The sequence below is a fragment of the Vitis riparia genome, chromosome 14 (assembly GCF_004353265.1).
Source record: "Vitis riparia cultivar Riparia Gloire de Montpellier isolate 1030 chromosome 14, EGFV_Vit.rip_1.0, whole genome shotgun sequence".
In the NCBI taxonomy this organism is placed as follows: domain Eukaryota; kingdom Viridiplantae; phylum Streptophyta; class Magnoliopsida; order Vitales; family Vitaceae; genus Vitis; species Vitis riparia.
Genome location: NC_048444.1, coordinates 19614870 through 19640139, shown reverse-complemented (window position 1 = coordinate 19640139; position 25270 = coordinate 19614870). Strand labels below are relative to the sequence as shown.

Here is a 25270-nt window from a genome sequence, read left to right as displayed (position 1 = left end):
ATCGATTCCAGGGAGACAGTGAGGTAGAACTGTTTTTTGGGGTGTTGAAGATGGGGAGCTTCTTCAGGTTCACAGCATTTCTCTTGTTGATTTTGTCTGCAACCCATCTCTGCTGCAATTCGGTTGCATATGGTTCATCCTCGGCATCTTCTTCTTCCACCACTATGCACACCAACAACTGGGCTGTTCTGGTCTGCACCTCTCGCTTCTGGTAATTCCATTTCCCTTCCTTCCCTCTCATTTTAAGCATCAAATTCATCTTTTTTTCCACGATGAACAATACCCATGTTTTATTTTTCTCCAATTTCATGTTTTCTCGCTTCTGATTTGTTATTGACAACAGACAACATTGAGGAAATTAAAGATTGGAAATATTTGGATTCAGGTCTGATGGGAAAATGTGGGCGAGAGTTTGAGTAAATTCATTTATCAAATTATGAATGACAAATCCATTGCATTACTCATTTGTCTTATTAGGGAATTTCCAAACTTGTTCAGAAATATTACAATTATTTGGGATTATTTCAGATTTAATTGGGGAATATGAGGAATACTTTTAGTAAGATTTAATTATGAAATTATGAGTGAGAAAACCATTGCATTAGTTATTAGGATCATTGGGGAAGTTTTGGTATTGCTCAGAGTATGCAAACAATTTGCAGTATATATTTGGGTTCTACTTGTCTTTTGCAAATGATTAGAGAGTATAGTAACTACTTTTCCCATCTATTGAAGTTCAATCTACCGGGCGTCTTTGTTCTCCATTGTCTATGTGATTAGTTAATTCCATTATCTTATAATGACGTTTGAAATAGGCCAGTTGCTTCTTCATAGCATTCTAAATTAGTCTATTTTGTTTGCAGAGCATTTTTTACATGAATTGATATTGTTCATTTTTATTTATATTTTTTCCTATTTGGAGTAATGAATTCAGTCTAAAGGATTAATATTTGTCTTCAAATGCTATGAGAAACAAAAATGAAACACAGAATAAAATTGAATTGCAGCAAATTCCATATCTGATATTCTTAAGTTTGTGTATAGACAATGCACCAAGGATGTTGCTTTGATTTGAAATGATGAGAGAATACATAATACACAGGATGCCTCAGCTTGTGTTGAATATTCGGTGTGGTTTTTAGTTTTACGTTCTTTGTCGAAGAGCAAAGACTCTGGCTTTCAACTTTAGTTTGTACTTCCACATGAAACATTATTTAATTTGTAAGTGGTCCTCAGGCCTATTATTGCATTGGAACATGATTATACCTTTCCCCTTCTTAACAAGTTCGTGCATTAGTAATCTGTCACAAAATAAAATCTTCCTTCAGTTATTTACTTATTTATGTGAAGAATAGTTACACCAGTGAGCTTCTTGTCATGAAAGCAAACTGCTAACTTCTTTCTTTACAAGGAAGAGGTTCTCAGGCCTATTTTTTTCATTATAATGTGTTTATACCTTTCCTCTTCTTAATAAACTGCTGCATGAGTCAGCTATCAGAAATGAAATCTTCCTTGAGCTATTTACAAGAAGAATAGTCACATCAGTGAGCTTCTTGGTGTGAAAATAAGCTGTTTAACTTCTTAATTCTTAGCTCAATGGCTGCCAACCACTTTCTTGTCTGATTGTATTGTATCATCGACTAGTTTGATCCCATGATAGTTGAGACAGATGCATTCTTATTTTACTGTGACATTAATCATACTACTGTTCTTCAGGTTTAATTATAGGCATATGGCCAATACTTTATCCTTGTATAGGTAACCATCTTCCTCTTTTTTATTTCCTCCTTTCTTTCAGTTCATGAAGTTTTCTTTTTTCGTTTTTTCTTGTAAATGAGCCGTTTTCTTTTCTTTTCTTTTCTTTTTTCTTGTTCTTCAGGACAGTTAAACGGCTAGGAATACCTGATGAGAGGATAATACTTATGCTGGCTGATGACATGGCTTGCAATGCTAGAAACAAGTATCCAGCGCAAGTCTTCAACAATGAAAATCACAGACTTAACTTGTATGGAGATAATGTTGAGGTGAGTTTGTGTCTTTACTTGGGCCCTAGCTCATTTTTTGAAAAGACACTTATTGTTAGATTTGGCTTTTGTCTCATTAGAAACCGGTAAAAGATTAGCATTCCACTAAGAAGAAGTTTTTTCATTAAGATTCATACTAAAATAATGGCATTAGTCAAAATAATTGAACATTAATTGTAAACATTCACCATGTTTAGTGTACTTTGCACGATAGTGGTTGCGAAGTTGTTGGACTACAAATTTTATAAATTCATGGAAGACATTCATGAGTTTGGTATTTTAGAGAAGAGCCTCTTCAAGTCTTACTTATTGAAAGGGTGGGAAAAGGATATTAATGATTTTAAGCCAACTAGTTTGATTATGGGTATGTACAAACTTTTGGCAGACTTTGGTGAACAAGGTTAAGGTCATTGAAAAAGTGGTGTTAGTTTCTCAAAATGCATTTTTGGAAGTTAGGCAAATCTTGGATGTTATGTTCACAGTGAATGATGCTATTAATTCCTAAAAGGAAAAGAGTTTGATGGCAGTGGTGGCTTGCAAGCTGGATGTAGAAAAAGCCTACAACCATGTTAACCAGGACTTCTTTCTACAAACGATGGGTTAGAAGGTTAAAATTGAATTAGGTGGATCAAGTGTATCTCCATGGTTAGGTTCTCAATATTGGTCATGAAACTCTAACAAGCTTATTTCAGGTTTAGAAAGGGTTTGAGTCAGTGACCATATAATTGTGGTCAAAAATGGGAAAAAACTATCTACTCTAGATATTGTTAGAGATGCACATCTAAAAATGGTTACAAATATGAACTCAAGAACTTAAGGGATAGAAAATCCCCTACAAAAGGAATCAACTGCATAGCTCCCCGTTTTGCTAACATATCTGCAACCTGGTTAGTTGCCCAATGAATCCAATAGATTGAACACCCTAACTCTAGAGTAATGTCAAAGATTTGGTGCAGCCATCTATCAAACCTCCGCAAGCTTCTCTCCTTATTTACCAATGTATCACTAATACAAACCCCCTTCTACTAGAAGGTTGGTTAAACACTCAGCTTTAGTCCTTCCATTAATGCTAAAATCTCCACATCAATTGCTAGACCCACCCCAACATTCAAGAGAATGCTTTCACTAATGTTCCATTATGATTCATAAGTGTTCCTTTAGTTCTCAATTGTCTCAGGTTACCCAAAAAGCATCTATCAAATTCGAATGGACACTTCTCATTAGAGGAGGCATCCATGTAGAGAATATCCCCCCAACCAACTTAGTAGATTTGCTTACTATGTTACAATTTAGTAGTATAATGCTGAAACAAGTGCCCGCAAATGGAGCACTAGTTGTCTCCCACAGAGAAGAGGAGAAATATATTAGATTCCATATTACCTCCAAAGTACTCCATTTGTCCTAAAAAATCCTTGCATTTCTCTTCCACCATATAGTACTAATTTCGATGAGAATTGCAATTCCCCACAGTGAATTTTCCCTAGGAAGACCTCCAAAACCTTGACAAGCAATAGTCAGCATCTCCATCACACTTCTGGGTGGAACCCATTCAATCTTTGCCAGTCCAAACAACTTGTTCCCTAATGTCAGTGCTATTGAGCAATGCAGAAAGAGATGATCCACGAATTCTCCATGCCTCTTACTCATGAAACCCCATTTTGTCCTAAGGGCTTTGGATACACCTTTAAAGCTTTGTTAAGAGAAGGCTAGCAACCTAGAAAAAACATTTCTCTAAGGATGGAACGCTCACATTATCAAAAGTAACCCTTTTCCAGCTTATCTATTTACTTATGTCTTTGTTTGTGACTCCTAGGATGATGCATACTTGGTTGGAGAAGATTTAATGTAACTTCCTTTTGAGGGAGGGGAAGGGGAGGGGATGGGGCTGGAGGTGTCTTTAGGGTTGATGATCTATTCAAATAAGGGTAAAGGAGGGTTATGTATTAGAAGCATTTTGACATCAGGTTAGGCTTTCACCTGGGAAATGATTTTGAAGATTCATAAAGAAGGTTGGGGGTTAGTGTCCCAATGAGGAGACAAAGGTGTATAGAGTAGGTCCTTGTCAAGACACTATGAAAGGTTGGATGGTTTTTGTTTTAGATAGGTCTCAAGTCTAAGTTTTGGTTTGATATGTGGTACGTTAATTCCCCACCAGAACATGCCTTCCCTATATTGTTTAGTGTTGCTGCTCACATAAATGCTTGAGTTGTGAATGTTTGGATTTAGAGGATTGGAAGACATCATTGCAGTTCCTTACTTCCCAGGAATTTACATGATTGGGAGTTGGAGATGGTGGAGTTGTTTCTTCAACAAATATAGTTGATGGGAGCTAAAGGGGGCTCTTTAGACAATTTAGTGTGGTGGCATGAAAGTGGGTACTTCTCTTTACATCCTTTTGTAAGTCATCATCTTTGGAGGTTTCTGGCACATTATATGGATCCATGAATGAAGTCTGGGTTCAAGGGCCTCTTTAGAGGTTAGTTTCTTTCTTTGGGAAATAGTGTGGAAGAAGATTTTGATGACCAATCAACTTTAGCAATCCAACTTAGTGGAGCATAAAGAGGAATCAATCAACCATATTCTCATCCATTTTGGGAAAGCCTGTAATTTGTCGGAGATTTTGTTCTCGCAATTTGAAATGCTTGGATGCTTGTGTGGTTGGTGAAGGATTTCTTGCTTAATTGGCATTGTAATTTGTAAAGGTGAGAGATACTAAAAGGTATGGAAGATGACACATTTCTGTTTGTATTGGTGAATTTGAAAAGAGTGAAACCATAGGATTTTGGGCCTTGAGAATCTTTCATCAGAATTCTGTTTGAACAACCTAAGAATTGAGGAGATTAGCATTTCTTTTCTAGAGTTTATTGTTTGCTTATGGTAGTGGCAGCTTTAGGACCTTTGTCTTATTTTGTTTTTTGTCTTTTGATGCACTTTATATACCTTCTTTGTACCTAGGTTGCACCCCTTTCTCGTTAGGTGCTTATTGATATACATTTTTTTATTTTTTTTTTATAAGCAAGCACATATATTAACAGAAGGCTAAAAAGCCGCAAAGCATATAGGGAGTATATGAGGCGACTATGGCCTTCCAAACAAGAAAACAAAACAACCCAACCCCTAATTGGAGGCTAACCACTCCAAGAAACCTATTAGGGAATTCGACTCCATACCAATATACACTTTAGCCCAACCCCAAATATTGCACACAAACGAAGTTTTTAACTTCTGAACTGCTAACATCCCCCCTAAAAGCTAGCCTATTCCTGTCCTTCCAAATTGTTCAAAAAATGTACAACGGAATGGACTTCCACAATTTTTTCCTTTTTTTGAGCCTTTCCAGCTACATAGAACCTCCTTTACAGAATCTGGAAAGACCCACTGAACACCACACAACACAAGAATGATATCCCACAACCCTTTTACCACTGTACAATGAATTAAAATATGATTGATCGTTTCCTCTTCACACCCACACAAGAAGCAACGGTTAGGGAATTGTCACCCTCTTCTCTGCAGCCTATCCAGAGTGAGGACCTTCCCCCATGCAGCTTCCCTAGCAAAAAAAGCAATTTTGGTTGGAACTCTGTCCGCCCAAACATTGCTCTGAGGGAACTCAGCGACAACAGGACTTGCCAACACACTGTATGCTTTCTTGACTTTAAACAGCCTATCATCTCCTTCCTTCCAAATCACCGAGTCTTCCTCCAAAGTTACTCTATACTCCCTCAACTCAACTAACAAATTGCCCACCATATCCAACTCCCAGTCATTAAAGGCCCTTAAAAACCTTAAATTCCACCCTCCTTGACCCAAATTCTGATCCCATGTTTCCTCCACTGTGACATTCCTTTGGGCAGCCATGGAAAAGAGGTCCGGGAAGCTTTGGGACAGCACATTATTCCCACACCAAGAATCTGTCCAAAATCTGATTTTATTGCCTTTTCCCACCTTGAACACCATATTTTCCCAACACCAAGTGGACTCCTTCAAAATCTCCTTCCAAACTCCTACTCCAAACACCCCATTTGCCTTCCTTGTCCTCCACCCAAAGTCCTCTTGCCCATACTTTGCCTCAAGCACTTTCTTCCAAAGATCCTCCTTAGCACGCGCAAATTTCCAAATCCATTTGCCTAGAAGAGCTTTGTTCAAACAAACAAGCTTCCTTAATCCCAACCCTCCCTTTTCTTTATCCGTGCACACCACCTCCCACTTGACTAAGTGTGCTTTTTTCCCCCCATTGGCCCCTCCCCACAAGAAATCTCTTTGTAGCTTTTCAAGTCTCCTTGCCACTAATTTTGGCATACGGAACAACGACATTTGATACAAGGGAATGCTGGCCAACGTACTCTTTATAAGAGTGATTCTCCCTCCTTTGGACATATATTGGCGTTTCCAAAGGGCAAGCCTCCTCCTCACCTTCTCCTCCACCCCATCCCACACGGAAGTGGCCCTATTAGACGCCCCTAAAGACAACCCCAAGTATATTGCAGGCAACTGACCCACCCTACACCCTATTTCAGCAGCCATCTCATTCACCCCTTCCACCTCCCCTACCAGAATGACCTCACTTTTGTTTAGATTAATCTTTAACCCTGAGGCCACTTCAAACCAAAAGAGGATCCAGCTCAAATACGTTAAAAACTCTTTCTTTGCCTCACAAAAAACTATTGTATCATCCGCAAAAAGTAAGTGGGATATATCGACAGCCTGCCCTCTTCCTCTCCAGATGCTACAACCAGAAATAAAGCCCCCTTCAATGGCCCTCATGATAAGCACACTTAGCACTTCCATTCCCATGACAAACAAGTAGGGGGGAAGAGGGTCTCCTTGCCGTAACCCTTTCGAACTTGGGAAAAACCCAGCTGGCACACCGTTCACCAGCACTGAGAACTTGGCAATGGATATACAACTCCACATCCATCCCAATCATTTTGGCCCAAATCCCATCTTTTGCATAACTTTTAACAAAAATTGCCAATTGATGCTATCATACGCCTTCTCAATGTCCAATTTATAGATTAGGCCTTTTTCTCCCCTTTTTTGCCAGGAATCTATTACCTCGTTTGCAATTAGGGAGGTGTCAATGTCAAAATATTGTGTGAATGACCGAATACCTTGGCCTTGAGTTTTGTATATTATATATAGACTTTACAAGGATGCTTTACATGGAAAGCAAATAAAAACAAATAAATTACAGCATGATTCTAGCCCTATACATGTAAACTATAATCTATCAAATAATATATGCTAACTGTACAGAATAATCAATGGAGAAATAAGGAAACAATTGTGGGCTAAAATAAGGAAAGAAGGGTGGACTAAATTAAGGAAAGAAGTGTGGACAGCAAGTGTGGGCTAAAATATGGAAGGTGTGGAGGGCTAAAATAAGGAAGGTGTGGACAGCAAGTGTGGGCTAAAATATGGAAGGTGTGGAGGGCTAAAATAAGGAAGGTGTGAAGGGCTAAAATAAGGAAGGTGTGGACAGTAAAATAAGGAAGGTGTGGACAGCAAAGCTGTCCTTTGACAGCCCCCCTCAAATTGATGCAGGTTGATCAACAAGCATCAATTTGCTACTTAGCAAGCAATGTCGATGACGAGGGAGAGCCTTGGTGAAGATATCAGCTATTTGTAAGTCGGTGGAAATATGTGGAAGAGTGATAACACGAGCTTCAAAGGCTTCACGGATAGAGTGACAGTCCACTTCAATATGCTTTGTGCGCTCATGATAGACAGGATTGGCCGTGATCTGAATAGCGCTTGTATTATCGACATGTAGAGGTGTAGGATCGGTCTCAGAAAAATCTAACTCCGCAAGCAAACCTCGAAGCCAAATGATTTCAGAACAAGCAAGAGACATCGCCCGGTACTCAGATTCTGTAGATGACTTAGAGACTTTGTCTTGCTTCTTACTTTTCCAAGATATCAATGCATCACCTAAGAACACACACCAACCAGTGATGGAGCGACGGGTATCCGCACAACCAGCCCAATCAGCATCACTATAAGCAGCAAGGCGAGTAGAATTGCCTGCAGGGAAGAACAAGCCACGAGTAGAAGTGCCTTGAACATAGCGTATGATCCTACGAACGACAGCCAAATGAAGATGACGAGGAGTCTGAAGGAACTGGCTGACTTGCTGTACAGCAAAAGAAATGTCCGGTCTAGTAATGGTGAGATAAACAAGGCTACCCACCAACTTCCTGTATAAACTGGGATCAGCAAGTAAGTCGCCCTCCTCTTTGCGAAGCTTGACATTTAATTCCATGGGAGTATCAACAGAAGTAGCCCCTTGTAGACCAGCTGTAGCCACCAAGTCACTCGCATACTTATGTTGATTGAGGGAAATACCAAAGGGACTATGATGCACCTCAAGACCAAGAAAATATGTGAGAGACCCAAGATCTTTCATATGAAAGGACTCGGAGAGATGAGTTTTGAGCTGACCAAGTAAAGCAGAATCGGAACCAGTGATCACAATATCATCAACATAAACCAAAAGAACAACAATACCCATGTCTGATTTCCGAAGAAACAAGGAAGTGTCATACTTGCTCTGCCTGAATGAAAATTGTAATAAAGTGGTGCGGAATTTATCAAACCAGGCTCTCGGAGCCTGTTTGAGACCATAAAGAGAGCGACGAAGCTTACACACATGTGAAGTCGGAGAGGGAAACAATCCCGGGGGTGGCTTCATATAAATACACTCTTTAAGATCCCCATGAAGAAAAGCATTTTTTACATCCATCTGATGTAGTGGCCAATCACTGGAAGCAGCAAGAGCCAGAATCGTACGAACAATAGTCATTTTAGCCACAGGAGCAAAGGTCTCTTCATAATTGACACCATATTCCTGATTATTCCCAAGTGCAACAAGTCGAGCTTTGTAACGATCCAAACTTCCATCAGATCGGACCTTGACTGAGTAAACCCATTTGCAACCCAGAGGAACGATAGTGGGAGGATAGGGCTCAATGTCCCAAGTGTGATTGGCCTCTAGAGCGGCAATTTCTTCCTGCATAGCTTGTCGCCAACAATCATGCTTAGCAGCATGTGAGTAGCATGTGGGAATATCAAATTTGGACAATGCAGCAGTAAGGGCTGAAATAGAATTGCCAGAACTGGAAGAGGGAAATCCATACCTATTCGGAGGTACAGACACTCGAGAAGAGCGACGTACTGAAGGTGCTGCAACTGACTGCATCTGGAGCGTGGTAGGATCAGATATCGGGTGAGCCACTGAAAGAGACTGTGGGCGGGAGCGTCTTGTATACACAATACCTGGTTGAAAGCGAGAACTGACTGGATGAAGATCTGAGAACTGTTGCTCAAAGGAGGGAAGGACCACAGTAGAAGAGGATGACACAGTAGAAGAGGATATAGGAAAGAAATGTTGATTTTCAAAGAAAATAACATTCCTAGAAATACGTGTACGATGTAATGTAGGATCATAGCAAACAAATCCCTTTTGACACATATTATATCCCAAGAAAGCACATCGAACAGATTGAGCAGATAATTTATGTCGCTCATGAGGAGGTAAATGAACAAAGCATACACAACCAAAAATACGAAGGTGATCATAACTAGGTTGCTTAGCAAATAAGCGGAAATAGGGAGACTCCATATGTAGGACTTGAGAAGGTAAACGATTAATCAAGTGAGTAGCAGTTTTTAAAGCCTCTACCCAAAACATGGATGGAACAGAAGATTCTAACAAGAGAGTACGTACCACATCTAAAAGATGACGATTTTTGCGTTCGGCAACTCCATTTTGTTGAGGAGTAGAGGGACATGAACGTTGATGAATAATACCCTTAGAAGCCAAGAATGCTTGAAACTCAGTAGACAAATACTCACCACCGGAATCTGTGCGTAATGTCTTAATAGAAGTAGAAAATTGATTGTCAACATACGCTAAAAACTCAGTGAAAGTACGAAAGACCTCAGATTTAGAGCGAAGAAAGTAGACCCAAGTAAATCTGCTATGATCATCAATGAAAGTCACATAATATTTAAATTTCTCATGTGAACTAACCGGGGAAGGTCCCCAAACATCACTATGGATAAGATCAAAGCAATGAGATGCTCTACTTGCATGCAAAGGGAAGGGAAGAGTTTTACTTTTACCAAGTTTGCAAGAATCACACTCAAGAGATAAAGAATAACGATCCTTATTACCAGGTAAATCAGAGTTCAATACATGAGATAAGATTTGAGTATTGGGATGGCCTAAACGACGATGCCACACCATACTAAGATCTGAAACATTATTACAAGCAAAAGACTTAATAGAAGAAAGTGGAGAAAAATCTGGAACAGGTAAAAATAGTGGAAACAAGCGCCCCACTTTAGGTCCCTTTGCGATCGGCTTCCCCGTTACCTGGTCCTGCACAACACAACCATTACCAGAAAAATTAACAGCACAATTGTTATCAACTAATTGGCCAACAGAAATAAGATTCGTGGAAAGCTGAGGAGCAAGAAACACGTCAGTGAACTTAGAGGAGGCATCGCCGATAGCAGCTATGGGCAAAGAGCTGCCATTGGCAGTCTGAATGGAAGATTGACCAGCGTAGGGCCGAACATGACACAAAGCGGTGGGATTATTAGTCATGTGATTAGAGGCCCCCGAGTCCACGTACCAGAGTTTAGCAGAATTGTTACCTTGAAACCCCATTGCTGATAATGCTGAAATTAACATCTGTTGCACCATTTCTGGGGTGCAGTAATCTGGTGCAGGAGGTGCAGGAATAGAGCACGCAGCTGAAGGAGAGTCGTGTGTTGCAGAAGTTGCTACAGGAGGGATAATAACCGAAGTCTGAAATGCTTGGGCCTGACGATTCTGGGGGCGAATACGACATTCTTTGATAATGTGACCCTTCTTCTTGCAATAAGAACAAAACTTCTTAGGGCAAGTGGCAGCAATATGCTCATATTCCTTGCAGCAAAAACACTGCAAGTTTTTAGAATGCATAGGTGGTCCGCGGCCTTGGGCAGCATAAGCTACAGTTGTCGTCCCGGAACTGCCATGAGATTGCTCCAAAATAGCTTGAGTACTAAGGCGTTGCTCTTCGCGAAGTAACTCACCAAAACAAATATCAAGAGAGGGAACAGGAGATCTATTCAGTAAAGAGGAGCGGACAGATTCATATTCCGGACGTAGTTTCATAAGAAACTGATCACACCGGGTAGTCGCGTGAATAGTCTGAATAGTTGAAAGAGCAGCAATAGGAACATCCGCTGTAACCAAATCAGCATATTCATGCCAAAGAGTCAGAAATGCTGAGTAGTAGTCCTGGATGGAAAGACTACCATGTTGAAACGTGGCAATCGCATGTTCTAATTGAAAGCGACGAGCATCGTTATCCTGATGATAAACTTTCTTCAAATAAGCCCACATAGATTGAGCGGAGCGATGGGGCCACAAGTGGGTGACAATATGAGGCTCCACTGAACCAAGAAGCCAAGGCATGATGCGTGCATCAAGCACAGCCCATGAAGGAGAAGACCCAACATCCTGAGATTTGTCAAAAATTGATGGTTTTTCAACATCCGTGCCATCAATATGACCCCAAAGGTCTTTTCCCTTGAGAAAAAGTTCAAATTGAAATGCCCAGGTAGAATAATTTATGCCTGTAAACTTAACACACAGAGGTGCGGAATCCATAGAAAATAAATAGAATCCGAGACAAAAGGATGGACCAAAAAAAATCCCAGAAGAAAACTGAACAACCACAGAAATACTGAGAAAAATGGTTGTGGTTGGGTGCAGCACGGATCAACACAGACTTGACCGAAAGATACGAGAGGCACCTCCGAAACCGAAAAGACAGAAAAGAATTTGAGGGAAGAAAAATTAGCAACCTTGCTCTGATACCATGTCAAAATATTGTGTGAATGACCGAATACCTTGGCCTTGAGTTTTGTATATTATATATAGACTTTACAAGGATGCTTTACATGGAAAGCAAATAAAAACAAATAAATTACAGCATGATTCTAGCCCTATACATGTAAACTATAATCTATCAAATAATATATGCTAACTGTACAGAATAATCAATGGAGAAATAAGGAAACAATTGTGGGCTAAAATAAGGAAAGAAGGGTGGACTAAATTAAGGAAAGAAGTGTGGACAGCAAGTGTGGGCTAAAATATGGAAGGTGTGGAGGGCTAAAATAAGGAAGGTGTGGACAGCAAGTGTGGGCTAAAATATGGAAGGTGTGGAGGGCTAAAATAAGGAAGGTGTGAAGGGCTAAAATAAGGAAGGTGTGGACAGCAAAGCTGTCCTTTGACAGTCAAGAATCTGTCTCTCCTTAATAAAAGCATTCTGATAAGAAGATACCACCTTTCCTATCACTTTTTTAAGCCTATTGGCCAGCACCTTAGCCAACAATTTATACAATCCCCTTAGCAAACTGATAAGCCTATAGTCTCCCAAGTCCTCTACCCCTCCTTTCTTCGGTAACAGGACCAGAAAAGTATGATTTAGGCTCTTAATGAAGGAATTCTGTTCATGGAACTCCTTGAACATATCCAAGACATCCTCCTTAACAATCTCCCAACAGCTTTGCCAAAAGGCCACCGTGAATCCGTCCGGACCCGGGGCTTTGTCCCCATTCATCCCCATTAAGGCTGCATAAATCTCTACCTCAGAAAATGGAAGCTCAAGGGCTTCCGCTTCTGAATGACTGATCTGCTTCAGCAATAGACCCCCTATATCCGCCTTCCAACCCGAGCTTTCAGAGAGAAGCTGCTGGTAGCCATTTGCAATCCCTTCCCTCACTTCTTGTTCCTCTGTAAGCCTCACCCCGTTTATCTTTATTTTATCCAGGGCATTGACTCTCCTATGGGCATTGGCCATACGGTGGAAAAACCCCGTGTTCCTATCCCTTCCCTTAGCCATAATTCCCTTGATAGCTGTCTCCAGTGCACTTCTTCCAGCGACACCCACTTTGCATAATCCTCCTTGGCTTCCTTTTTGCGGCTTAATTCCTCCTCTGTTAAGCTTCTCTCTTCTTCCACTAAATCCCAATGCTCCACCTGCTGAAGAGCTTCAGCTTTATTTCTCTCCAATCTTCCGAACACCTCCTTGTTCCAAATTTTTAGATTTTGTTTCAATCCCTTCAGTTTAACAGCTAACCTGTAGCTAGGGCTGCCTCTAACCACTATCCCTTGCCACCACCCCCCTATCAGGTCTTTCAACCCCTCAGCTTTGAGCCACATATTTTCAAATTTGAAAGGGGAAGGACCTCTTCTTAGCCCTCCCCCTTCAAGTAAAACCGGGAAATAATCCGAGGTTGGGCGGGAAAGTCTTCTTTGATAAACCCTACTGTATTGGTCGAGCCAACTGGGAGTCGCTAGAAACCTATCCAACCTGTCCCATGATTGATTGTTGAGCCCCCCACTCCAAGTAAAAGATCCCCCTTGCAATGGGAAATCAACTAGCCCTAAATCATCTATGATCTGGGCAAATCTCCTCATAGCTGAGGTAATCCTCCCATTTCTACTCCTTTCAGAATGGTACAGGAATGTATTGAAGTCGCCTCCTAAACACCAAGGCTCCTCCCACAATCCTCTAATTGCCCCAAACTCCTCCCACAAGCTCTCCCTTTCTTCTCTGGAGAAAGGGCTATAGACCCCCGTAAACACCCAGATCCCTCCATCTCCCACATTTTTGAATCTACAGGAGATGGAAAATTGGCCCTCTTCCCAATCCAAAATCTCCAACGATCTTTTGTCCCAGCAAATCAAGACACCCCCTGCCGTCCCCATAGCATTCAACACCCTCCAGTCTAGGAATCTCCTCGGGCCTAAGCTCCTCACCACCCCTTCAGTCATAACTTGCATCTTTGTCTCTTGAATACAGAACAAATCCACCTTTTTTTTTTTCTGACAACGGACTTAATTACTTTCCTTTTGGACCTATCATTCACTCCCCTCACATTCCAACTCAAAATTCTTAAATTCATTGGACAACTGCACTCTGGTTCCCTCTACCCTGGCTAAGGCCTTTCTTCTTGGTGTCCCCCTCATAATTAATAGAGCACTCCAGCCTCTTTAGCTCCCTCTCAAATCTTGAATTCTCCAGCAAACCTTTACCATGTATCTTCTCCCTCCTTTTCCTGATTTTGCCCAAGAAACTCAATATTTCCTTCTTCAATCCTTCAGTTGAGAAACCCAGAAAATGACTGAACTTAACCAAACTATTCTCCTCCCAATTAAGCGTTCTTCCTTCCTACCCTCTTGGAATTCAGTCAGGCCTAAAGTCCACCCCGAATTTCTTTCCAAGGGATCGACACTGTTGACCTCTACCAAGTCCCAACAACCATCCCCTCTCCTGACATGCTCTTCTGCATTTGGTCTTCGTGACCCACTTCCATTCTAAATGCCCTCCCTTTGCGCCCCAAAATAGTCGTAAAACTCCCACTCCGGAGTCCGACCAAAATAAAAGAAGTTAGAAGAGGATGACCCTTGAGCCCTCAAACCCCCCAAATTCATAACTAATCCATACCTCGCAGCTTCTTCCTCTAGCATCCTATCTGCCATTGGGTGGTTTAAGTCCGGCTGCTGCCTTCTCCCAATTTCTTCTTCTCTGAATCTGACGAACTCTAACTCCAGATTGCCAACCTTACTATGGCCGGTGGAAGCAGGAGGCAGGCTTTTAAAAGAAGCCCACTGTCAATGAGATGGGCCTGAGACGTAATGGACTTCTCCTTATTGATATACATTTATAACTTGCCTATAAAAAAAATTCAGGGTTATTTGCTTCTACTTTGTAGACCCTCTTTTCCAATTTAGAAAGTGTTGATGCCCCTTTTTGGCACAAGATGTCCCACATAATCAATGAATGGTTTCACATGAATCATGGCATGTAAGCTCTATGTAATAAATACCAGTCATCGAGCATCTCATATCCAAAGTTTTGGAGTCTTCCCATCTCCCTGTAGTCAAGGTGGGAAATGACTATACAGTGGTCAAAAACCATCTTGGTACAAGTTTTGTAGGGACATGGGTTAGCAAGAACGGATTTAGTGTCTTATTATTGACAAGATTAGACTATGGATCTCTATTAGAGAGATTTCATTCTCCTGTCATAATGGATGACAAAAAGTCGGCAGATAATCTCAAGCTCCTCATTTGTAAGATTCTCCGTGGGATCACGGCTAAATTCTCCAAACCCCGTATCTGCTCTCAAGATTCTCCTCTCACCCTCTGATGAACATGAAGATTTGTAACTTTCTTGCATAATTTGCTATTTTATTTTCTTTCATGCAATTTCATTGTCTTCTCTAGAGACTGATGCTCTTAGCTGTCTTGAGTGTTTTTAAATGCCAATACAAGAGCTGGAAGTATAGTAGGATTATTGAATGGATTTAATCCTTAAAAATTTAGTCATTAGAGGAATTAACTCAATTTGCATGATCAGAAAAACTCTTTAGAGCAATATTTCTAATATTTATTCACAAAGTACTCAGAAGAATTCTCCACTGCGACTTTTTAATACACACATTCGTACATACATACATATCTCTAAATCCTCTTTAAAATAACTTGATGAAGACTTTTGACTGTTTTACATCTTTTTAAATATTGTGCAATTCTTTGGAGACATGAGAATATTCTGGCTCTTTTGCTGCTTTTTAAAAATTTTTGGTCCTAGAGGCATAAAAATATTGTCTTTTACTTTTTTAAAAAAAAAATTTCCAATCCATCAGAGACATGTGAATATTTCTATCATGTTGATGATTATATTGATTTCAAATGTTATATGGGCATCCTTAACTGCAAGCATGTCTCCCTTTTCTGGATTTACGATAAATTTAGTTTATCCAGCTGTCAGCGATATATAAAGAAACATTTTCGCATTTCTCAATTATAGTTGTACAATTTTCTACACCTGTGTATCTTGGAGTGGATACTGATTTATTATCCTGCAAATCCCCAGGTTGATTATCGAGGTTATGAAGTGACAGTTGAAAACTTTTTACGGGTCTTGACTGGGCGTCATGAGACAGCTGTTCCAAGATCAAAGCGTCTTTTAAGTGATGAAGGAAGCCACATTCTTCTGTATATGACAGGGCATGGGGGAGATGAATTTCTAAAATTTCAGGACTCTGAAGAGCTTCAGAGTCATGATTTAGCTGATGCAGTGAAACAGATGAAAGAAAAGCGTAGGTGAGAGAATATTTATTTTTATGTTTGTTGCTTTTATGTTTGTTGCTTTTATGTTTGTAGAATTTTTTTTCTTGGAATAGAACTAAAAGAAAATGCTTTGTAATGGCTATAACAACTTTTAGTTATCCCATTCTCCAAACCTATATGAATAACACTCCCTTTAGTTTTAAATTAAAAAAATTGCCCTTGAGACCTGGCTTCAATGGGAAAGTGTTGGGTGGAGATGAGAGGGGGTTCCATGTTTGAGTCCTAGCAATGACAAAAAATGGGGGAAAAAAAATGTTACCAGTAAAAAGAATAGTTTTAAATTTAAAAATGTAGTTATTGGATGAATATGAATTAAGGTTCAATCTTACTCTGAATAATATCTGTGAAAAAATTTTCTATATACAATCAGTTAATTGGCTCATTTAATTGCACAACTTTGTGACTGGTCAATATTAGTGGTTGCTTCCAGCTAATAAGCTCATATATTGTTGGTGATATTATAATGTTAGGTTCAAGGAGTTGTTAATAATGGTAGACACTTGCCAAGCTGCCACTCTCTTCTCACAGGTCTGTGAAAGATTTCAAATTGGATTATGTTTTACATATGTAATATTCAATTCACTCATATTCTTTTTTAAGTTTTCTGGGTGCAATCAAGTTTTTCATATAGTGGGAGGATAACTCACTTCGTTTGGCTTTTCAGTTAAATGATGGCTTTTCAGTTAGGTCTGAATGATTTCAAATTGGATTATGTTTTGCATATGTAATATTCAATTCACTCATATTCTTTTTTAAGTTTTCTGGATGCAATCTAGTTTATTCATATAGTGGAAGGATAACTAGTTTAGTTTGGCTTTTCAGTTAAATGATAGCTTTTCAGTTCATATTGCTGAGAGAGCACAACAATCTTTTTATTTAGTTTGGCTTGGAGGATAACTCATTAATATTTGTTTCTTATACAAACAATCATTTAGCTGCTTGTTCATTGAAATTTAGAAGATTCATCTACCACTACTTCAGGATCTCATTCATCTTCTATAGCTATTGAATTGGATGCTAAGAAAATCATTGCATTACCATATTTATTACTAATGGTTGGCCATGTTTTCCCAGCCTTAGGAGGATAATGTGGTGGGTTTTAGAAAAGGCATATATCAGATATATTGAAGTGAGGATAAATGTATAATGGCCATCTCTAGCAGCATCACTGATCTCTTGATTACTTCCCTTCTGGAATTTAGTAGGAGCTTGAGCTGGAGTACATTGTAGAGGAGGGTCATCATATCTATTTTGTGGGTTATCTGGCATAAAAGGAATGCCAAAATCTTCCAGGACAGAAGGTGATTAGTAGGGCATTTATGGGAGATTGTTTCCCCCCTACTATGCTCAGGTGCTTGTAACTTGGTAGTTTGTCCTTGTTCTTCTGAATTGGCATCCTATTTGATGACCTCATGGAAGAGAAATAGTTATTAGAGCTGAGTGGCCTCCACCACCAGTTGGCCACCATAAGCTTAAGTTTGATGGGTGTGTTTTGGGCATCTTGATGGAGATTGGGGGCCTCTTTAATACCACAAAGCCAGGATAATCAGGCCTTTCTCACAGTCAGTTGGATTTGGCTTAACAGTTAAGGGAGAGATCTTAGCAGTTCTAGGTGGTGTAAGAGAGTTAAAACTGATCATTCTTTCTGGTAGTTTGGTAGAGAGGGATTCATCCACTGTATTTTCTTGGATGACTCATTAGAGGAGAGGGACCTCAGAGATATGACAATTGGATGCAGAGGATAGTGACACTGTCTACAGAAGTAGGCTGTTCATTCTCTTGGAAGCATACAGCAGAAAAATTAGGAAGCCTTATAGATTGGTTAAGTGGGAAGCCTCTTATGCTTTGGGTTTTACAGGCAAGCACACCCCACTACACCCCCCTCTTTACCATTTATTTTATTCTTTTTATCATTTTGCTCCTTTATTCTTTTGCTCCTCTTTCATCTTGGAAGGATTCCTCATCCTTCTTTTTACATATTCATATGTTGATGATATTATCTTTATTTCTTATCAGAAAATAACATATGACTAAACAGCCCCAGCTATATAATTGTTCCCAAATATATGATTTAAATTTTGTGGCCGCCAATGGTGGAAAAAAAACTATCTAGCCTTTACAGGTGAAATATGGTAAGAACAGGCCCAGGTTTAAAAGACAGAGCTGGAGTTCGGAACATGTCACGGGAACCATTCAGCAATATTTTTGGGATAGGTCTGCTGGCTTTTTGGCTTTAAGGTGCGAGGAAGGTTAGGGCTATAAAAATTTTAGGGATTTAAAAATTAGGGAAGCTATGAGTGTTTATGGTTAAAAATAAGAAAACAATGTAAAAATCAGTATAAAAATAAGAAAATAAAAATATTCTCAGGGTCATAGATTCCATTAGGCTTCACACTTAGGGTTACGGTTACACCGATCAATGTTTCAAGAGCATTAATTGCTGTGGGAAAATTTCTAGGTTGGTCTCTCTATTGAATAAAAGGAGAGCATTTTGTTTGTATAGGTTGGTGGTCAACTCTTAATTATAATTTGACTAATATTCCAAAATTGGAGAAGTTAATATCTCCTATAAAAATTTAGAGCCTTAATATTTGGAAACTTGTAAAACTAAACTAAAAGTAGTAAAAACCACATTTGTAGGGCCTGTAACACAACTGAGCCCATTCATTGAGGAAAGAAACTCATGGGCTGCTACTACAGCCAAACCTATGAAGATGAAATTCCCAAATATCTCAACTCCATTGGACCTTGAACGAACTCTAGAAAATTGAACTAAAAGCATAAAATCCTAAGATAAGCCAAGCTCAGTCACTTGAAGTGCCAAGTAGGGTCTGCATCCTCCAACATGTGCCAAATTAAGGTTTTGTCTTTACAATCCTTTTTACACCTTTTTTTTTACATTATGCACTTTTGTCATTATAATGAGGCGTAAGACTCAGATACAACATGTAAGTATAAGTTCATTTTTAAAAAGAATATCAAGATAAGAATATAAATAAAAGGAAAGGGTAGATGTCTTCAAGTTCTAGACAAGCTAAGTATCGAATTTATATTGTGTACAATGAAGAATTATGTTCTGTTCACTCCTCCACAGACTTCCATCCTCACCTACACGAAAAACTTTATAAAAATAACCTAATCTTCTATTTCAGGAGTCCCAACTCTCACAGGAAACATACCTCATCTCACCACCACTAAATGATATTTCTCTTCCTCATCCATGCCTTCATGTAAAAATTCCTTCATATCCTCCAAAGTCTATCTCTCACCAAAGTTGTACTTCAAAAAAGCAATACAAATAAGTACAGGAGCCGCATAAGACGATACTTCTTTTGAAAGATATTTCTTCCATCCTGAGTACCTTTGCTTAAACATTATTCTAAGCATTGGATTTTCTGTAGAAGTTAATTGCTTTTGCTTTTGCTTTTTGAAGATGCACATTTATCTAAATTGTCTGTGCTTCTGAACTTCATCATCCATTTATGGAATGTTTGATGCAATTCTGGATTGTTTTGGAAATTCTCAGCTTTGAGTGTAGTTTTAGAGGTATCTAAAAGATGTTATCTGTAAGCATCAATCTTTATGCAGAATGACTATAATTTGTTGAGTATTGCAGCTTCATTCACCTGGTGTCTTGGCAATTGGAAGCAGCATGAAAGGTGAAAACTCATACTCGCATCACTTGGACTCTGATGTAAGTGTGATTCTTTTTTTTTTTTTTTCTTTTGGATAAATAGGTGTGATCTTAGCAGCATTTTTACCATTTTCATACTTCAATTTATACCTTGCACCACCATACAGTTTATATATAGGTCCATATTTGTCTCACTTTCAGCTTCTTGAGCACCATATATTTATCCTTATATGTAAGCTGTTTCTTTGATGTAGGTTGGTGTTTCTGTTGTAGATCGCTTCACTTTTTACACGCTTGCCTTCTTTGAGAAGCTAAATATGTATGATAATGCTTCATTGAGCAGGTATATTGTGGTAAAACTTTATGCTTGTAACAAAATAGAAAATAGTAGTTTTTCATTTCAATATGTAGTCTCCAAAGTCTCTCCACCCTTTTTGCCAATTTTTTTGTTATTTTTTATGCCAATTCTTTTATTGTTTTAGATTTTCTAGGATACACTTTTCTTTGCCCCTTTATGGGTTGCCTTTTGTAGAAGATTTGATTTTATGAAATTTTCATTTTTAAATGCATGTCTTTTATGTCCCTTGGAATTGTCATACTACCAATGCATTTAAAAAGAAAATGTGGAGTGTAAATTTGTGACATGAAAGTTGGAATTATGGTTAGATATCTATCTAGGAAGAAGTTAGTTGGATTGATTATAGACAGAAATAGGATGTCATTTGAGCATACTTGGTGTTTCTAAGCATGTTTTGCATGTCGTTGTGTTTATAGAAATAAGCTTGTGCAGGATTTTTATACTATGTTATTAGTTGGGAGAAGTATTATGTCATTGTGGAGAGCAAAGAGTTCTTCCTTGCATGACAAGCAAGTGGTTGGACTAGCAATTTGTGAAGAGAAAATCTAGTCTACATTGCTCCAAAATGAAAAAATTAGTAGAGTACTAAGAGACCTTGAATAGGCTATGATACCATGTGAAAATAATTATTTTATTATTGATTCATTTTTAAGAAAATGACACACCATTTATCGTGTACAATCCTACAATATTAAGAAACTAAATTACACAAAATCAGGAAGTTGACTAATTTCGATAAATTCTTTACCCTACAAATTAGGGAAAATAAAATAAGAAAGTATACAACTTTACAATCTGGGAAACCAGGAAATTAATTTCATACAGCTATACAATCTCGTAAATCAGGGAAGTAATTCCTTGGTACTTTCAATTAGATAGTCAATTTTTCTCTATTTATTTATTTTGGGTTTTCATCACTTAATGCTTGATATTATAATATAAAAAAAATTATCTTTTTCTTATTTTATTTTCATTTCAATTATTATTTCACCTGGGAATTGCCTAGGTACCTGCACTTGTCCTTCTAGCAAACCATCATGTAACCCCACCTATGCATTTTTACCTTTGACAACCATGGAAGGGGGTTTTATCTGTGGATGCAGTGAAAACACCCATTAAGAGTTCCCAAAGAAGAAGAGTCTTACTGCAATTTCAAGCCCTATTTTATGCAATACCTGTAAAAGTAAAAAATAAAACCCTATTTATCCACCAGGATTCAGATGCAAATTGCAGTTTGGATGGCCCTGGAAGTTTCAAGATGCTTTCTCCCTGAAGGCATGAACTTCTGACAATATGTATACCTGACTATCTATCAGAAGTCCATACATAGTGGCTGAACCAATGATCTAAAAATTCTAGTAATTTGTCTGTTGTATAACAAACCAGAATCTTCTGCCATTCCTCCTAGTCAAGTATCTTTTCCATTTTGATGTATCCCTTTTTTCAGGGAAAAAGAGTGAAAAAAGGTTCTGGAGTTATTTACTCTATTGAATTTTATACCTCTACCTTCCTAGACCTTGGTACTATTTTCTGCTACTCCTTTCCATCAGAGTTGTGCTTGTGATGCATGAACTTATCTTCCAAATGATGATGAATGACTTGGTCAAATGATGATAAATATTAAATCCCATCCACTCATGGTTTATTTAGCCGGAACTTTTTCTACCCCAATTTTGGTATAACAAAAACCAGAAGCTCTTATTCTGATGGAAACATAAGGGTTTGTTAGGAAAGTTGCTTTGGATGTTTGGAGCTGACAGGGTCAATATCATGGGGAAATTTGGAGAGGGGGATGGTGGTTGGTGTTCAATCATTGACAGGAGGTCCATCAATTTAGGTTTGTGGAAAGCCATTAAAAGAGGTGGGATGACTTTGTAGGCCCAAACTAGCATCCATGGAAAATGGGGGAAAGACAAAGTTATGGCCTAATGTCTGATGTTAAGAATCCTCACCAAAGGACCAGAGGTGTTGAATTGCAGCAAACATGGATGCTGTGGTTGCCAATTCTTGGAGTGTAAAGGGAATTCTTGGTCATTGAAATCTCAGGTTCCTTGGAAGTTTCCGTGACTGGGAACTAGAGTTGGTGGATGCTTTATATCAAATCTTTCTGAAATAGCAGTTTTCGAGGATAGTAAGGGTAAGTTATTATGGATCCCTTCAGTAGTGATTTCTTTTGGTCAAATAATTCCGAAGCTTTCTTTGTGGGCCTATATTTCTTTCCCCTTGCTGGCAGTATGGGGGTCAAATGCTTCATCTAAGGTTGGTTTTGTCATATGGTGAGGCATTCTGGCAGAAGATCCTTACCATTGACTAGCTTTTATTTGTTCAGGATTTTTGTGACTGATGTTGCTTGTGCAAACAAGAGTACCAGCTAGTCATCTGTTCAACCACCGTGGGATGGCTCGTAGTCTATGATCACTGCTTTTATCCTCCCCCTGGGGTCTCAGGGGTGCTGCCTGAGTTAGTGAAGTGGTCATCGTCTAAGTGGAGAGGAAGCCCTTTTTTTTCATTTTGGTGGTAAGAGAAGATGGAAAGTTTGGGGAGGAACACCTTACCTAAGCTTCATTTTGGTGTTTGGAACTGGACCTAAAAAGTATTGTTGTCAAATCTTTCTTCTTGTGTACCTGTGTGACAGCCATTTTATGAGGCCCCTATCATTATTCTCTGTTTGTTGATAAAAGGAAAGACAATTGAAATTTATACAATCTTTCAGCCCTTGCTCATGTAGAGAAAACAAATGAATAATGTCTACAGATGCCTTCTTGGGATGTTGTTTCAATCAAAGAAAATGAATATGATGCATGTTTTTGTGTTCTAGCTGTTTAATGTGGCATCATGTGATTTAAATGTTTGTTCAATACATCTAACCAAGTAATTTATGGGTTTGTGGTTGTTTTGCAGTCTTTTTGGTTCATATAATCCAAATATGTTGATGTCAACAGCTTATTACCGAATGGATTTATACGAAAGACGGTTGGAGGAGGTATGCATGTTTCAGACTAAGCTCTGATGCTACCAATCTTCTTATTCTAAATTTATTGGTATTGTTTGTCTATATTCATGTTTGCAAGGTAAAATGAATTATATCACGGCATCCTTTGTTAAAGAATCCCCTTGTGTGAAAGATCGGGGGGTTTCATCACCTTTACGTGGTCCACTGTCTCAAAATTCTTAGCAGGAATCTTTGCTGCCAGTCTCTTTGTTTCTTTGCCAGATTGTGTTTTGCATTTTGATCGAGAATTAGCTAATGTGTTTTTGGGCAAATTGAGCACAGGGTACCTGGACTTCTTTTTCTTGGTAAATTTTAAACAAAAATGTTATTGTACAATATTCAATTTCACAGAAAGCCCAAAAATCATTCTCTTGCCTTTTCTTAACCAAAGACAATATTGTAAGCTACAAGGTGCCACAAGGTTAGGGCTTATTGTAAGACAAATCAAACACAAAGTTCTGTTTCCATTTATATTGCACCTGCAGGAAAATGAGTTAGATCAAATCGCTCCAAGATATGACGGTTGATTAGCCCTTGCAACCCAATCATGATTGACCACTTCCAGATTTTTCTTTTATTGAAAACTTGATTTATTTGTGAATGGACTTGTGAAACCCCTTCCCCTTCATTCCCCATCTCTACATCAACCCTTCACCACTCAAGCCAAGCCCCAAGATCAATTGTCCACTTTTACACGACTCTCACTGATCTCTCTTTCTAGGTACCTGTAACAAACTTCTTTGGCTCAGTCATGGAAACAATTCACACTGTCTCTGCTTATAGGGCCCCCTCAGGCAAAAACTCTGACAAGGATAAAATCAAATTATCATTGGATCAATCAGTTGGGCTGGACAAGCGAAGAACATTAACAAGTTCAAATGTTCAGGATCAAATTAATAACTCAAACACAAAGGTGAGCTCTGTAATACCTCCTCATAGTCATCCGCATATCTTCTTTTGTATTTCATGCAGTGATTTGAAAGATGGCAAGGCACTCATGTTGCAGGATCAACTTGGTGTTTTTGAACATTTATGGTGTACTTTTCTCAACAAAGCTGAAAAGATTGAAGATGTTGATATTTTGGTGAATTATGGACTGGTAATAATGCTCCCACTAGTAGCTGTTTTCACTTGGCTGTCACATTGAAGGTTTGTAGTAGCATCAGTTGTTTGATTTCTTTCTTATCCAAATGCTGAAAAATGTACTTGAATGTTTTGCATATTCATGGAAAATCCAAACACACCCTAAAATTTTGGATTTGATTACCCTTTGCCTCCAAAGCCTATTGAGTTCCCAAACAGAATATTATTCTTAAAAACAATTAAGAATTATTTTTAAGAATTGTTCTTAAAAGCTGTTTTTTGAGAACCATTTTCGAAAATGTTGCCAAACAAACTCTGATACAACTGATCCACCTGATCTTGGAAAAATGTATTACAGAAAACTAACTGCAAGTATGAAGATCTGAGCATTGGAGGATGCAATAGGGGATGTATGTTACTGCCTAACCATTGCTTGATGAGCAGACCGGCATGGTGGACACTGGACAAGGTTGGGTCAGAGAACCAAAATCAAACACCTTTGACTAACACTTGATACCCTACTTGGGAAAGTTGCTAACCACATATGTCAATGACTAGTGTTGAAAATCTTGAATTTATAATTTTTCTTTCTCTATTTGTACCGATGTATGCCCAGATGATGACATTGATAGAAGCCTGCTACAAATTTGACAATGGGCAGTGCTGCTTGCAAAAATATATTGCAGATTTTAAGAGCCTGATAATTTTGTAGTCAATTTGGTTGCTTGTTAGGGTAGTGATGAAGTTCAAATTTTTGTAATGACTGTTTCTCTTTGCTGATTCTTTGATCTATCTGTTTGTTATGCCACAAAACTTCTGAGGTAAAAGGAAAAAAAAAAGAAAATAAATAAATAAATTGTTTGTGTTATCATGTTTCTTTTCTCAAGGATTAAAATTTAGGAAATTATGAAAATATTGATGGATGGATTTTACGAAATGTTGGGAAGTATTGGAAATATTATACGGGAGTTTT

General features: G+C 38.7%; 2 protein-coding genes across 2 annotated transcripts; one reads left to right on the top strand and one right to left on the bottom strand.

Moving 5' to 3' along the window:
- Positions 1–25086, top strand: LOC117930429 (putative GPI-anchor transamidase). Its single transcript, XM_034851094.1, has 11 exons — positions 1–211; positions 1717–1758; positions 1880–2024; positions 15974–16203; positions 16701–16758; positions 19847–19924; positions 20119–20207; positions 23124–23205; positions 23936–24127; positions 24221–24363; positions 24656–25086. Exons 1-10 carry the CDS (start codon positions 51–53, stop codon positions 24359–24361), a joined length of 1218 nt encoding a protein of 405 aa, XP_034706985.1. The 5' UTR covers positions 1–50; the 3' UTR covers positions 24362–24363; positions 24656–25086.
- Positions 10180–11699, bottom strand: LOC117930430. Its single transcript, XM_034851095.1, has 2 exons — positions 10689–11699; positions 10180–10410 (listed from the first exon to the last, which is right to left on the bottom strand). The coding sequence occupies exons 1-2, from the start codon at positions 11689–11691 to the stop codon at positions 10373–10375; spliced, it is 1041 nt and encodes a 346-aa protein (XP_034706986.1). The 5' UTR covers positions 11692–11699; the 3' UTR covers positions 10180–10372.
- Positions 25087–25270: the final 184 nt, after the last annotated feature.